At 40.5% G+C, this 15,132-nt stretch overlaps 1 protein-coding gene across 1 annotated transcript in view; it reads left to right on the forward strand.

The window, feature by feature from the left end:
• Positions 1-15,132, forward strand: part of RNF213 (ring finger protein 213) — a 166,507-nt gene that overhangs the window by 27,892 nt on the left and 123,483 nt on the right. The window contains 2 exon segments of the mRNA XM_015426544.1: positions 250-445; positions 12,768-12,823. Coding sequence (XP_015282030.1) covers positions 250-445; positions 12,768-12,823 — 252 coding nt within the window.

Below are 15,132 nucleotides of genomic sequence, written 5' to 3' on the forward strand. Positions count from 1 at the left end.
GGTTGTCCATAAGTATTGACTGAATTTTTAATCCCTACAGGAGTTTGGGATAGATAGGTTTTGTTTTCTCTTGATTGTTGCTAGGACTAAGTACAGTTGGGTTAGAAAAGGTAATTCAGCTATATTTTGTCTTGTTTTTCCTAGGAAAGTAAAAACTCAGAATGTAGCCAGTGTTAAAAAGTGCATCTCTAGAAGTCTTTTGTGTACTTGGCTATTTCCTTTGTATAAAAAGCTAATTTGTTTTTGCAGGGTTTTACTGCAACTAATGAAAGAGAAGAAGCATTTAGTGGAAGGAGACAGAGCGCTATTCAGGTCATGGTTCTCCTTACTGCCTCCGAGGGACTTGGTAGAATTTATTGCCGACTTTTCCACAAATCTCTTGGATTGTCTTCTGGGAATTTTTCATAGACTGAAGAATGTGGAAGTCACATACAACAACGCTGAGGTTTGTTTTGTTTCAACTCCTGTTTATCTATTTGAAACTTAATTGTTTTCCATACATATTAGAATATGCCAGTCATTTGTGGTTAAAAGTCATTCTGTTGTGGAATACTTATAGGTATGAGGGACAGGATAAAATGTGTATCAACATTTATTTATTTAGATATTTATACCACTTCCCATTGGGGGCCTCTATTGACAGACAACAGTGTTCTTCCCATCTCCATTTTATCTTCACAATAGCAACCTTGCTGTGTAGGTTAGAGACATATAATGATTTGACTTCACAGTCTGGTTTTGAAATACTTGAATAGTCAGGATGGCAATTATTGCCCTTTGGGTTAATATCTCCCATTTGATTAGGAGAAACTGGTGTGAACGCTAGCAAATGCCCTTCTGCTTAATCACAGAAAAAGAGTATACAGTAAGAGAACTCCTTATTTTTTGTGTTAAATTTTCTACTCAATTTTCTATACTGTAACTATCCCAAGATTCCTAATTTATAAATACACTAGGAAAAAGGCCCATTGTGGAAATAAATACAACGGCCTCTAAAAAGAGGCTCTGGGCGAGTGCCCTGGCCTTGGACACTCAGTGTCAATTTGCTGTGACAACCTCAGCAGGGTATAATGACACTGAGTCCACCATTTTCTCCAGAGAAACTGATCTCTGCCACCTAAAGAACAGTTGTAATTTTGAGTGATCTTCAGCCCCCACCTGGAGATTGGCAACAATGGTTCCCCAGAGGGAATGGTTGGTTTGGAGGGTGGAGTCTATGGCTTTGTACCTGTCTGAGGTCCCACGCCTCCTGAAACCTCACCCTCTCCAGGCTCCATCCCTCACATCTCCAGGAATTTCACACCTGGAGTTGGCAACTCTATCGCCTTCCCAGCCAATCATCAACCTACCTTTATTTCCCCCTCACTCTTCAGCTTTCCACCCCCCACACACCTGCAGCTTCTCCCGTGCTCTGAAGCCCTGACTGCTACGTCACATTGGCTGTCATACGGGGGCCACCTCAGCAGCATATAAGGATACAGAGCCCACCATTTTGTCCAGGGGAACTGATCTCTGCCATCTGGAAAGCAGTTGTAATTCTGAGTGATCTCCAGCCCTCACCTGGAGATTGGACACATTTTACCTCAGAAACAGCTAATTGTTTAGCATGTTAGAGGCAAAAGCCAATTAAGTTGTATATGCAAACGACCTCTGTGTTCCGAGGCAAAGGCCAATGAGGCTGCATATGTAAATAACCTCTGTGTTCTGACTGGCTATGGGGGGGGGAGAGGAATGTTGGAGGCAGGACTCAGGACTCAGGCAAAGCAGCCAGTGGATAGGGAGACCCTCTGAATGGCAGATCAGAGTGCAAACTGATTTTGGAGCGTGTGGAATGTTCTAGAGAAGTGCCACCACCATTCGGCTTTTATTTATAAGGGAGATTGTCATAAACCCAAAACTTATTGAAATGAGAAAAAATAAATAAGGCACAGTATAGCTACAATTAAGTGCCTTTGAAGTCTTGACTTCAGTAGGAGGGCTTAACACTTGTTAAGAACAAGCTCCCAAGCATGCAACAAGTGGAAGAAAAACAGGATTCTTTGACTCAGCAATTTAGAAGATCAGAAACAATGATGGAGTTCAGAAGGATGCAAACCCATCTGAGATTCAGGGGCATTAAAGAGAAGGAAAATGAAGATATAAGAGATGAAATGATGAAGGCAATAACATCATATTTGGAAGAAGATGAAGGGACAATGGACTCTGATTTTGATTTGATATACAGAGTGAACTCCAGAATTGCAGAAAAGAAAAATTTACCAAGAGATGTTATTGTACAATTTGTAACAAGAACAACTACAGAAGATATTTTTAAGAAACAATTCACCGTCCCTTTTGAAATGGAAGGAAACAAGATTATGGTGATGAGAGAACTCCCCCGAGCAGTACTGCAAGACAGAAAAAGGTATAAGCCTTTGGTGGATAAACTGAGGACTTTGAATATTAGGTACAGATGGGAAATTCCACAAGGCTTATCCTTTACTTACAAAGGTGGGAGAGTCCAGATCAGGTCGGTGACGGATTTTTATAAATTTAAGGCGGACAATTCTGACGTCTTTGGAGAACTTTAAATTAAGAACCTACAATGGATTACAAATTGTTGTCATGGAATGTGAATGGATTAAATTCACCTAACAAGAGGAAAAGAATCAATTATTGGATACAAAAACAAAATTGTAACTTGATATGCTTGCAAGAAACTCATATTAGAAAACTGGATGCCAAATATTTAAAAAATGTTAAATTGGGATTAGAATTTTATTCCTCGGCCTTAAATAAGAAAAAAGGTGTGGTGATATATGTGAAAAAGGATTTACAACCTAAAGAAATTTTCAAAGATTTGGAAGGAAGATATGTGGGTGTGGAAGTGATGATTCAACAGAAAAAGACACTGGTGGTCAATATATACGCACCCAATGGAGCAAAAGAAAAGTTCTTTAAGGACTTAACTGAACACCTACAAGGACAAACTTATGATCAAGTTATTTTGGCCGGAGACTTTAATGGAACTATAGATCGGCTGGATAGACAATCACAAAAAGGCAACGAAATTAGTGGAAAATTGCCAAAGAACTTTTTTGAACTAGTCAAACAGGAAAAACTAGAAGATGTGTGGAGGAAATGGAACCCAACGCAGAAAGATTTTACTTTTTATTCCAATAGACATTGCTCTTTTTCCAGAATTGATATGATTTGGATGTCAGAAGAATTGTCAATGAAAACACAAAAAATAGAAATCCTGCCTAGATGTAACTCGGATCACAACCCTGTTTTGTGGACCTCTACTGAAAGGAATAAATCCTTTCTTTGGAGAATAAATGAAGATTTGTTGGATAAAAAAGGTGTTATGGAAATGTTAAAAGAAGAAACAAAACAATATTTCCAACAAAATCTGAATAAAGAGACTTCAATACAGGTAGTGTGGGACGCTTACAAAGCTGTGATGAGAGGGATTCTCATCTCACAAAATGTGAAGCAAAAGAAGGAAAAACTTCAAAGGCAAGTGGAAGTATTGGAACAAATAGCCCAAAAAGAAAAAGAACTGAAGAAGAAACCGGGGAAAAAGAAGATTATTAGAGAACTACAGTTGCTGAAAGAACAGCTGAATGATTTTTTGAACCAAGAGCTTTATTGGAATTTAAAGAAGTTACAACAGAAATCTTTTGAAGGGGCGAATAAACCGGGGAAATATCTAGCTTGGCAACTCAAAGCAAGAAAAGAAAGAAGAATGATAACCAAAATTATAGAAGAAGGAAAAGAATTCGTTGACCCTAATGGTATAAAGAGAAGTTTCTTCAAGTATTATGCTAAATTGTTTCAAGCAAATAGAATTGATCTTGAGAAGATTGAAAGATATTTAGAAGAGATTCCACTATCCAAAATAAGCAAAGAGTTTAAAGATTTACTAAATGGGCCAATCCAAACAGAGGAAGTGAGGAAGGCAATTGAAGAAGCGAAGTTGGGGAAGGCGCCAGGGCCGGACGGATTTACCGCGAAGTTTTATAAAAAAATGAAAGAGGAACTTGTCCCGGCCCTGGAAGCTTTATCCAACGACATACGGATGTGCAAGAAAGTGCCAGACTCATGGAAAGAGGCAATCATTTCATTGATACCAAAGGAAGGCCAAGAACTAACGAATGTAAAGAACTACAGGCCAATTTCTCTCCTAAATAATGACTATAAGATCTTTGCAAAAATTATTGCAGAAAGAGTGAAAAACTACTTACAAACAGTGATTTCAGAAGATCAAGCGGGCTTTCTGCCAAAAAGACAAATTCGAGATAATGTAAGAATAGTAATGGACGCAGTGGAATACTATGAAAAGCACCCTGAAAAAGAGGTAACTTTTTTGTTTGTGGATGCGGAAAAAGCATTTGACAATCTTAATTGGAAGTTTATGTTACAGATGATGGAAAAAATTGATACGGGACAACAGTTCAGAAATTGTATTGAAGCTATCTATTCGGAACAAAGAGCTACACTGAATGTAAATAAAGAATTGACCGATAGCTTCAAGGTACAGAAAGGTACTCGGCAGGGTTGTCCCTTGTCACCGCTATTGTTCATTTGGGTGTTGGAGGTACTTTTACAAAAAATACAACAAGATCAAGAGATTAAGGGTTTGACACATAAAGGTTTTAAATATAAATACCGTGCTTTTGCAGATGACGTAATGTTTATTGTGGAAAACCCGACGGAAGAGTTACCGTTACTATTTCAAAAAATAAAAGATTTTGGAGAATTGGCAGGATTTTATGTAAACAAGAATAAAACGAAGCTTATTTGCAAAAATATGACGAAACAAAAACAAGTGGAACTACAAAATTTGGTACAATGTGAAGTGGTAAAGAAGACGAAATACTTAGGCATTGAGTTAACTGCAAAGAATATAGACTTATATAAGAACAATTATGAAAAACTATGGGCTAAGTTAACCCAAGACTTTAAGAAATGGGACAAAATGAACTTGTCACTGATGGGAAGAATTTCAGTTATAAAAATGAATGTCCTACCACGTTTGATGTTCCTGTTCCAAACAATACCAATACTTAGTAAGACAGATTTGCTGCAAAGGTGGCAACAAGAACTATCAAAGTTTGTTTGGGCAGGCAAGAAACCGAGAATTAAGATGAAAATACTTTGTGATGCCAAGGACAGAGGTGGACTACAGCTACCAAATCTCAGATTATATTATGAAGCGGTTTGTATGACCTGGTTGAAGCAATGGGTGAAATTAGAAAATGATAAGCTATTGGGGTTAGAAGGTCATGATTGTAGATTTGGTTGGCATGCATATTTATGGTATGACAAAACAAAAATGGATAGCTTTTTTAAGCATCATGTGGTAAGAAAAGCATTATTTGTGGTATGGATGAGATATAAAAAATATTTTGGTGATGTAAGGCCACTTTGGATTGTACCAGTGGAAGTGTTAACATCTTACTCAAGACGTAGAGACAAAGATTGGTTGCTGTATAAAGACATAATAAAAAAAGAGGGAACAGAATGGGTAATGAAAAAGCAGAATGAAATTGAATATGAATATGAATGGTTGAAATACATGCAGATCTCTGACCTTTTTAGGTCAGACAAAAGAAATTATGGTTTTAGAGAGGAAAAAAATGAAATGGAAAAGGTATGGGAGAGTGGAGGGGGAAAAGATATCTCTAAAATGTATAAAGTGTTGTTAAAATGGTATACAGAAGATGAGACTGTGAAAGAGCAAATGTTAAAATGGGCAATAAATATGAACAAGGAAATTGACATAGAAACCTGGGAATATTTGTGGAAAAATGCTATTAAGATATCACCCTGTACCAATGTTAGAGAGAATTGTTACAAAATGATGTATAGGTGGTATATGACCCCAAAGAAAATTGCAAATATGAACCAGAATATGTCAAATAAATGTTGGAAATGTAAAAAACATGAGGGCTCATTTTACCATATGTGGTGGACTTGTGAAAAAGCTACACTCTTTTGGACAAAAGTCCACAAAGAAATGCAAAAAATACTTAAGTGCTCTTTCAAGAAAGCGCCTGAAATTCTGCTTTTGGGACTAAAAATGGAAGAAGTTAACTCGACTAAAAGGACTTTATTCTGGTACCTTATTACAACAGCGAGGATGATTTATGCACAATTTTGGAAGACTGAGAAAGTACCAGAAATCGAAGACTGGATACAAAAAGTTCTGTTCATGGCAGAAATGGATAAAATTACAAAGAAGTTGAATAATCAAGAAGACAACGTGTTTTTTCAAGAATGGAATGACTTTAAAATATATCTGGAAAAGAACTGGGATGTAAAACAAAACTTAATATGTTTAGATCAATATTAAGTCAAATGATGTTATCTTGAGGTTGGATGATAACAAATGATGTGTTAATGATATAATGAAATTTGTAAGAAGGGGGAGAAGCATTGCGGGAAGCCACTGGAGGGAGGGGAGGAAGGGAATGAGGTAAACAATGGACTGAATGATTTAATCTTATATGTTATGTTCCTAAGAAAATAAAAATTTGTTTACCAAAAAAAAAGTTATAATAAACTGTTTAGTTTCTATATCTAGCTTGGAAACTACATGTGATTAAAGTGTGTTAAACATTGTTCAGAAATCTATATACTAATAGCAAGTTAGTCAAATCTTTGGATACTTAAATCTGGTGACTGGAGCTGTAAACAGGCAAGACAGGTCTTTCTAGTAACCTGAAAAGGGCCCCAGAGTTGCAGAAAAATTTGAAATCTTATATAGGGGGAGGTTAAAACCCCTGAAAATGATAACAGGAGCATCTGTGACTTTAAGCAAAGGATTCCCTTGGTGGCTGTTGGTAGACAGCCACAGATTTCAGGCTTGGTTCTGTCAGTAAAAGGTGGCAGGAGGGGGCAGGGTCCTTTCTAGGCCTATTTTGTCCTTTGCGGGAGGACTCATTGGGGCCAGGCCTGACTAGGGTTGCCAGCTCCAGGTTGGGAATTTCCTGGAGATATTGTGATGAAGTCTGATGGGGGCAGGGTTTGGGGAGGGGAGATGCCTCAGCCAAATATAATGCCACAGAGTCCACCCTCCAAAGCAGTTTTTTTCTCAGGAGACAGATCTCTGTCATCTGGAGTTCAGTTGTAAATCTGGGAAATATCCAGGTGTGGAGGACACACCTGGAGATTGGGAACCTTAGTCTGGAAGCAACCTCTGGGTGACTTGACGCCACCCAGCCTGCCTGATTCCAGTAGACTTGGCTGCTTGCTACTGTTCAACAGCAACCTCCCTATGAGCTTCAGGGTAGTGTCTGGGGGACTCAGGTTCGAATCCCCATCTTGCCATGGAAGCTCACTGAGTGATTTCCGTCTAGTCAAATACTTTCAGCCTAACCTACCTCACATGGTTATTGTAAAGATAAAAAGGGGAAGAGGAGAATAATGTAAGCTTCTTTGTAGAGAAAACTGGAGTATAAATGAAGTAAATAAATATTGTTGAAGATGGGAGGCAGATAAAAGGTAGGTTGGTGAAGGGCTGAGGAGGAGAGAATGAGGTAGGTAAAGGGGAGAGGATATGGGGGTTGCCAGGAGGGAAAGGAGGAGGAAATCTCATGGGGAGGTGGGATACAGGGCAAAGTGAGGAGTCACTCCACAAGTTCTTGAGGGTTCCCTACAATGGAAGTGGGTCTAGCCCATTGGCCAACACGACACAACAGCTTAAGACAGAGAGGCAGATAAAGGTAAGTTGGCTGTTTGGGTGGGACGGAGATAGGGTTACCAACAACTAGAGATCACCAAGAATGACAGCTGCTCTCCAGATGACAGAGGTCAGTTCCCCAGCTGCTTTGATAGGTGGACTCTATGGCATTTTACCTTGCTGAGGTTGCTTTCCTCCCCAAACCTCACCCTCCCAAGTCTCCACCCCCAAATCTCCAGGAATTTCCCAACCTGGAGCTGGCAACACTAACGAGTGAGGGGTACGGATCTCTGTAGTTGGCAGATCTGATGTGATTCCAGGAGATCTCCAGTCCTCACATGGAGGTTGGCAACCCTATAAGGAGAGAGAGAAACAGAAAAGGGGGAGGCTATGGGGGCTTTCAGGAAAGGGATGGGTAATAGTGGTGGAGGCCAAAATGAGATGCCTCCCACAAATCCTTGTGGGTTCCCACTTGTATTAGTATGATCCCGTGGAGCTTCACTTTTGTGTTGTAGGGAGAAAGTAGGAACAGAAGATCCAGTCTTTCCAGTGATGCTGAATTTGTATAAATCTTGCCTTAATCATTGGGCAGGCGCGTAGCCAGGATTTTTAAAGTCAGGGTGCATTGAAATTTCTTAGGGGGCACTGGCTAATCAAATTAATCCAGGAGAGAAGGCCGTGATGCCCTGGGCTGGATGGAAAGTCAGGGGGCCTAGCCCCAAGATGCCCCATTGTAGCTACTGGCCTGTCATTGGGTAGAATCTAAAAGGTACCCAAAATTGTTTCTTGCTGCGTGGTAGAACTATTTCTGTGCCATTATAGCCTGATGCTGATATCTGCTTCTGAGAAGTGGGCTTGCTTGGTTAGGCAGAGTAACAGAACTACAAACGTTGATTACATTTATAGCCCTATAAAAAGTGAAGGATGTAATTGTTTGAGAAACAGCCTCATACCTTTGACAAGAATTTGAAACAATGTGTAAATTGTATAGAAAGCATGTCGGTATACTTAATCAAAATGAATGATATACTGGATCTTCTAACCACTGTATTGTCAGGATTGTGCAGTGAGGTCCTTTCTCCCTTTACTCAGCTAACCATTGTTAATATTTAGATAATGATTTTAACACTACCCATACTAATGAACCAGAATGTTCAACCTAATCAAGCATGGTGTTACAAATCTGTACATGTGAACCCATAAACATGGTTGATTCACAAAGGAGGCAGTATCACATGGGATTATTAGTCACTGTAATTTATACTGCAGTTTGAATGCATCCTTTTTCATTTTTGAGCACACAGTTTCTAACTTCCTTATTTACAAAATATCCTGCCTTTGTGCCCTCACAAGGCCACCAAGGCAGTTAACAGTTAAAACATTTAAAACATACATGATAAAATCAAATTAAACCATTAAAATCACCCTCCCCCAAAATGCACATCATTAAAACAATTAAAAACAGAGTTAGGGCTGCTTTTTACCTTTAAGGCCCTAAATGGCTTGGGCCCAGGGTACCTGTGGGAGTGTCTCTTCCCATACTATTCAGTCAGCTAGTTAAGATCTACCTTTCAAGCCCTACTGTCTGTGCTCAGTGGCTGGTGCCTTTTTAAAAAATGGCTTTTGTTTTTTTTTAAAAAAAAACAAAAACAAAACATTGTGGTTTTTAGCTGTAAGCTGTTTCAAGGCAGACTGTGAAGAGGCAGCATACAAATGTTCTAAATAAATAAATAGTGCTAAAGTACATCCACAGGTTTCTACAAAGACTACAAAATATGAAGGTACAATCATGGTTTTAATTCTGGTGACTAGAAATGACCCTGTTATAGAGTAGCAGTGTAGAGTGGGCCCATAAAGTGGCAAAGGATTTCACTGTTCATGTGTAGAAGCATCTCTGGATGTGCGTGATGCAGGCGTATTATTCATTTAGTGCATTTTGAGCCTACCCTTCCTTCAAGGGACTCAAGATGGTGTAGATGACTCTCTTCTCCTCCATTCTATCCTCATATCAACCCTGTGTGGTAGATGAGCCTAACGAGAGAGAGAGACTGGCCCAACACCGTCCAGTGAATTTCATGGCAAGAAGAGGTTTGAACCTGAGTCTCCCAGTCCAACACTTAGCTGCTGCACTGTTTTGGCTCTCCTGGTAGCATTTGTATGAACTAGTGTGAGCAGCTTGGCTAACTAGCTTCTTGCCCAACTGTTCTGTATAATTCATGGGTGGGAGTCCAAGTGAGAAGAGTTGTAAAAAAGGTGAGGTAATTGGACTTCACACTGCTTGAGAGGCAGGTTGGCTTACACGTCTTTGGTATGAAAATTGCCATAACCTGTTGCCCACCTACTCCCAGCTGAGAGGAAAATCTGACAGGAACCTTGTCAATACACTCTTCATATCTCAAAACCTCAGTTTGTTTTCTAATAATAACTACATAGCCCCCCAGTTATTTTTCAAGCAACGGTGTCTTCAAATCCTTTGCTCAGCTTCCCATTGAGTCTTGTCTGGACTTTGTCTTCGGTCTAGTCAGCAAGGGATCAGTAGGGTGGGAGAGAGGCTAGAAAGAGTGGCTCCCAATAGTGAAGCTGGGAAATGTTAAAGGAACAGGAGCCCTGTTATGGTGTGAGATGTTGCTGTGGATCCCGGCAGTAAAGTGGGAAGGGGAGCTGCTCTTGGGAAAATTGCCATCCTAGATTGCTTAATAATTAAAAAATGCAGTAAGACTCGACTGCTATAAATGATTTTAAATATTAAATGACAATCAGCACTAAGTATGGTACCCATTTAATCAAATTGAGTATTAGCAAAGAATTGAATATACATTCCTGGCAGTTGAACCGTTGTTTCCCTATTAAAGGGCCGCATATAAGGCCTTTTGTGTGTGGCCTTTTGGTGTGTGCATAGTGACACTGCCACTGGCAGTTGCCGAAATTAAGTCCTGAAACAATAATTCCAGTCCACAACTGTTTCGCTATATTTCTCTGTCTTTACCCTCCTGAAAGAGAATGGTGGGCTGTTAATGCAGAAAGCCCTGCAGAAGTAAAGCAACCATCCTTTCAAATTCAGCTCCTTTATCCTCAGCTGCAATTGAAGCATTAATGGTACTGTTTCAGATTAGAAGCTAGCCCATAGCTATGGTAAGGCTATTGGGGGCTCCACCCCTCCTTTAAAGGGATAACCCCACAAGATTTTCTTCAAAAAATGATATTTAAATCATTTCTAAAAAATTTGTAAAAGGCACGCACCAGACAGACCTTCTGCATGCTGCTGGCACTGCTGGCAGCAACCAGAAGAAGCACCCCATGTGCTCCACATCACTGCTCTCCTCCAGTGTCTTGCACACACTGGCCACTTGCTGTGGGCTGAAGTTGAGCAGTGGTAGCTGGAACATGGAGGTGGCAGCCCCAGCCCTGCCAGGCAACCCCGGCAAGGCGCCTCCAGCCCAACTAAAGGCTCTCTGCAGTGGTGGTGGTGCATGGGCCCCCTGCACCAGGACCGGCCAGCCCAGGCGCCTTCTCCTCCCGCTTGCCTGGCTGGAGCCCGGGTCAAGTGCGACGACTAATGCTGCAAAGGAGGAGGAGGAGGGCAGAAGGGCTGCACAGTCTTGTGGTGTGCTGAGGTGGAGGGCAGGCGGGGAGAGCACCCCTGTGCTCAGGCACCTGCAGAAAGAAAGTGCTGCACTGCAGCAGTGGTCTCAAGTTTGGGGGGGGGAGAAGGGGATTGTGTGAAAGGAGGCTGGGAGAATAGAGTGAAGTACAGTTACTTACAGGTGATATTTTAATTTTTTTAAATTCTTTATTTGAAAAATAATGGCAGCCTCACCAGAAAAAAAAATTGTCTCACAAGCCACAAAATCCTGCCTACAGGTCTGACTAGAAGATAGCTTGCTGGGCTCAGTGTTAGGATACATCAAGGGCCCCCAGCGCTGGTGCCCATGGGCATCATGGTGCCTGCAGACAGCTTTTCTGTTGCCTGTTAAGTGGGGCACTTGCCCAGAGGGGCTTGTGACTGGTCACTGGAGATTTGATTGGCTGGGCAGATTAAAACAATGTTCTTTTAGTAGCAGATGCCACCACAGTTTTGGCTTTATTCTTTCTCAATCCTCTTTCCCAGTGTATTTTTAAAAGTTATCCTTCTCCCTTGCCCTGAGGCTTTCTCTCTCTGTGTGGCTCTGCCTCCTGCAGCAGCCATTTTGTGCTTGCACCTATCACCCTGTGTCAGAAACCCAAAGGTTTCCACAGGCTCAAAATGTTTGGGGACCCCTGGAATACAGGCCGGTATGTGTAGGTATAAAACAAACATGTATAACAGATAGCACAGAGACACAGAGACAATGATTACAAAATTGTGCCACGGTGGCTCTCTCAAATTAAAACAGAGCCTGTTAAAATGTTGTCTCCAGCAGCTACTATTTTCCTGAGCCATTGCAGTGACAGCTTTCTACTCTGCAGTTCAGCAGAACTTAGCCTAGTCTGCACAGTTCTCTCTCTTTCTCATCACACATCTTGACAAATCACAGGCCAGGCTCCAGGTCTGTATGTAGGTCTTGGACCTTCCTTCTCTGGCCCTTCTATGTCCTTCATTTGTAACACCAGCTTCCACATGGAAAGGGTCTGTTCTGTGTCATTCTACATTTTCCAGGATTCTTGGAGCTATGTTCCTGTTTGCCAATATTAGTTTTGTTTTTCGTGTATACTGCAAAGCCTTGACAAAGGTGCACGTTCCATGACTAAATTTCTAGAAGGTTCAGTTCAACACAGACTTTTCAGGAGGCAGCAGACTCTCATATGGAGATGAGGTCTCAGCTAGGCCCAGTAGTCTGCAAGGCTGTTAGGTAGGTGAAGAGGTACAAGGCCAGACAAACTGGAGTTGGATACACTGATATTAAGTTTGTACCCTGAACTTTATTCTAGGCAGTGCTGTATATAGTGGTAAGGATTCTATCCCTATCCTATCCAGTGAGCAATGAACCTTAAAAGGGGGGGGGATCCCTTGCAAATTCTCCTCTTGTATCCTTAAATACAATTTAAGCATGAATGATTCTATTTTAGAGGAGAATAGTGGAGAGATCCTGGTTCTCTGATAACTTTTGTAACTATTTTTCAGGTGGTAGAAAAAATTCTACAGAAGGTGTTGAGCATTCAGTGGAATAATCAAAACAGGTAAATGTAAAATAAAAATGGGATTTTATTTATAGAGTGTTGGAATGTAAAATGTGTTGACTCTAAGACATTAAATATTTTCATATGTGTGTGTATTAATCAAATTAAAAAGTATTCTAATTCTCAAGCTGGCCAAATCTGAGCATACTTAAATCTGGAGACTGGAGTTGTGAACGGACAAGCCAGATCTTTCAACAAATGTAAAAACCGCCCCAGGTTTGCAAAAAAATCTGAAATCTTTACAAAAACAAACAAAAAACCCCCCTGAGGTTAAAAAAACCCTCCAAACGATAAAAGGTGAGCCTGTAGCTTTAAGAAATGGATGCCCTCAGTGGCTTTTGCTAAACAGTCACTACAGTTAAGAAACCAGATGTGTTTTCTGTCATTAAGTGGCAGAGGGAGGAGGCAGAGCCCTTTCCAGGACTATTTTGGCTTTTGAGGGAGGACTTATTGGGGCCAGACCCAGCAGTGATAACCAGGCAGCTTGCCACCACCCGACTTGCATGTCTCACCTAAGCCTGGCTACTGTTCAGTAGCAGCCACCCTATGAAAGCCAGTGTGGTGTAGTGGTTAGAATTTCAGACTAGGGTCTGTGAGACCTACGTTCAAAATACCAGTCTGGTATGGAAGCTCACTAGGTGACCTTGGGCCCTCACATACTTTCAGCCAAACCTACCTTACAGGGTTGTTGTGACGATAAAAAGAATAAGAGAATGATGTAAGCTGCTTTGGTCCCCACTATGAAGAAAGCAGGGGTATACATGAAGTAAGTAAGTATAGCTGAAGAGGGGGGTGTAGATAAAAGGTAGGTTGGTGAATGGTTGCGAAAGAGAGAATGAGGCAGGGAAAAGGGAGAGGATATAGGAGTTGCCAGGAAAAAAGAAAGAGGAAATAATGTGGAGAGGATGATACAGGGGAGATGCCTGTGCAAGTCCTTACTAGGCCTGGTGGCTGGCACCACACAAATCAGGGTTTTCCCAAGGAGAGTCTACCTGGGGGAGAGAAGAAGGGAAAGCTGAAGATGGGGTAGGTTGGGTGGGAAGGAGAGAAGGAAGGAGGAAACAGGGAGAGGCTATGGGGGCTTTCAGGGAAGAGGAAATAGTGGAGAAGGGAAAGTGAGCCACCTCCTGCAACTTCTTGTGGATCTTTTGCGTGTGTGTGTTTGTGTATGTTAAGAACCGTCAAATTGCTTCTGAACTACTGTGACCCTTTGAATTAATAACCTCTAATATGACGTATTGTTAAAAGAACAAAGATGATGCACAGCAACGAGCATGAACTCTGCCTTCTGTGCTTAGGAGAGGCTCACATTGTTGTTGTTTTTTTATAAATATTTTTATTGATTTTTCCCATCACCCACACCTTACATCATGTGCTAAATTATATCATTTACATAGACGAGCATACAGCCATAATAGTTTTACAATGTATCTCAGTCGAAACTCTTCCTGACAGTTCTACTAAATTTTCCATTTATACAGCTTCCCCCAATTTTTTTCAAAAAAAATTTCATCTTTCCCTTTTAATACACCAGATAGTTTATCCGTCTCCGCTATTTCAAACAGTTTTTGCAACACTTCTAGTTTGTCCGGGATCTTGTCAGTTTTCCAATATTTGGCATAACTTATCCTTGCTGCCACTATACAATGCAATAACAAATTTTTCTGTTCTTTTTTAAACGTTTCGGGAATAATATTCAATAGAAATACCTCCGCTTTCATTGGTATTGTTTCCTCTAAAATTTCCCTCAGCACAGCGCTAATACTTTTCCAGTATTCTATAGCTTTGCTGCATGTCCACCACATGTGGAAGTACGTACCAACTTGCTGTTTACATTTCCAACATATGTTGGTTGACGATGGAGAAAATTTAGCTAATCTAGAGGGGTATAAGTACCATCTATGTATGACTTTATATGTATTTTCTTTAAAGGAAGTTGCCCTAGTGGTCTTCATATTTGTTTCCCAAATTTTGGACCATTTATCAGGTTCAATATCATAGCCCAAATCTTTATTCCACATATCTAAATTAACTCTTTTTGTTTCTTCTTGAGTTGCCTCATCCAACAATTTTCTATACATATTTTTTATTAGTTTTCCACCCCTGGCAAACCAAATTTTATCTATATCTATTGGCTTAGTGTAAAATCCCACTTTTTGGTCTTCCTTGTATCTAGTTTTCAATTGTAGGTACTGGAACCATGGCAACTCCTTATTTTGAGTTTTCAAGATTTCTCTCGATTTTAAATCATTATTGTTCTCTAAAAATTCTTCATAGCTCCATTTTTTATTATAATCAAATAAAGTTGA

The sequence above is a fragment of the Gekko japonicus genome, unplaced genomic scaffold (genome assembly GCF_001447785.1).
Source record: "Gekko japonicus isolate JY-2015 unplaced genomic scaffold, Gekko_japonicus_V1.1 scaffold1415, whole genome shotgun sequence".
Classification (NCBI taxonomy): Eukaryota; Metazoa; Chordata; class Lepidosauria; order Squamata; family Gekkonidae; genus Gekko; species Gekko japonicus.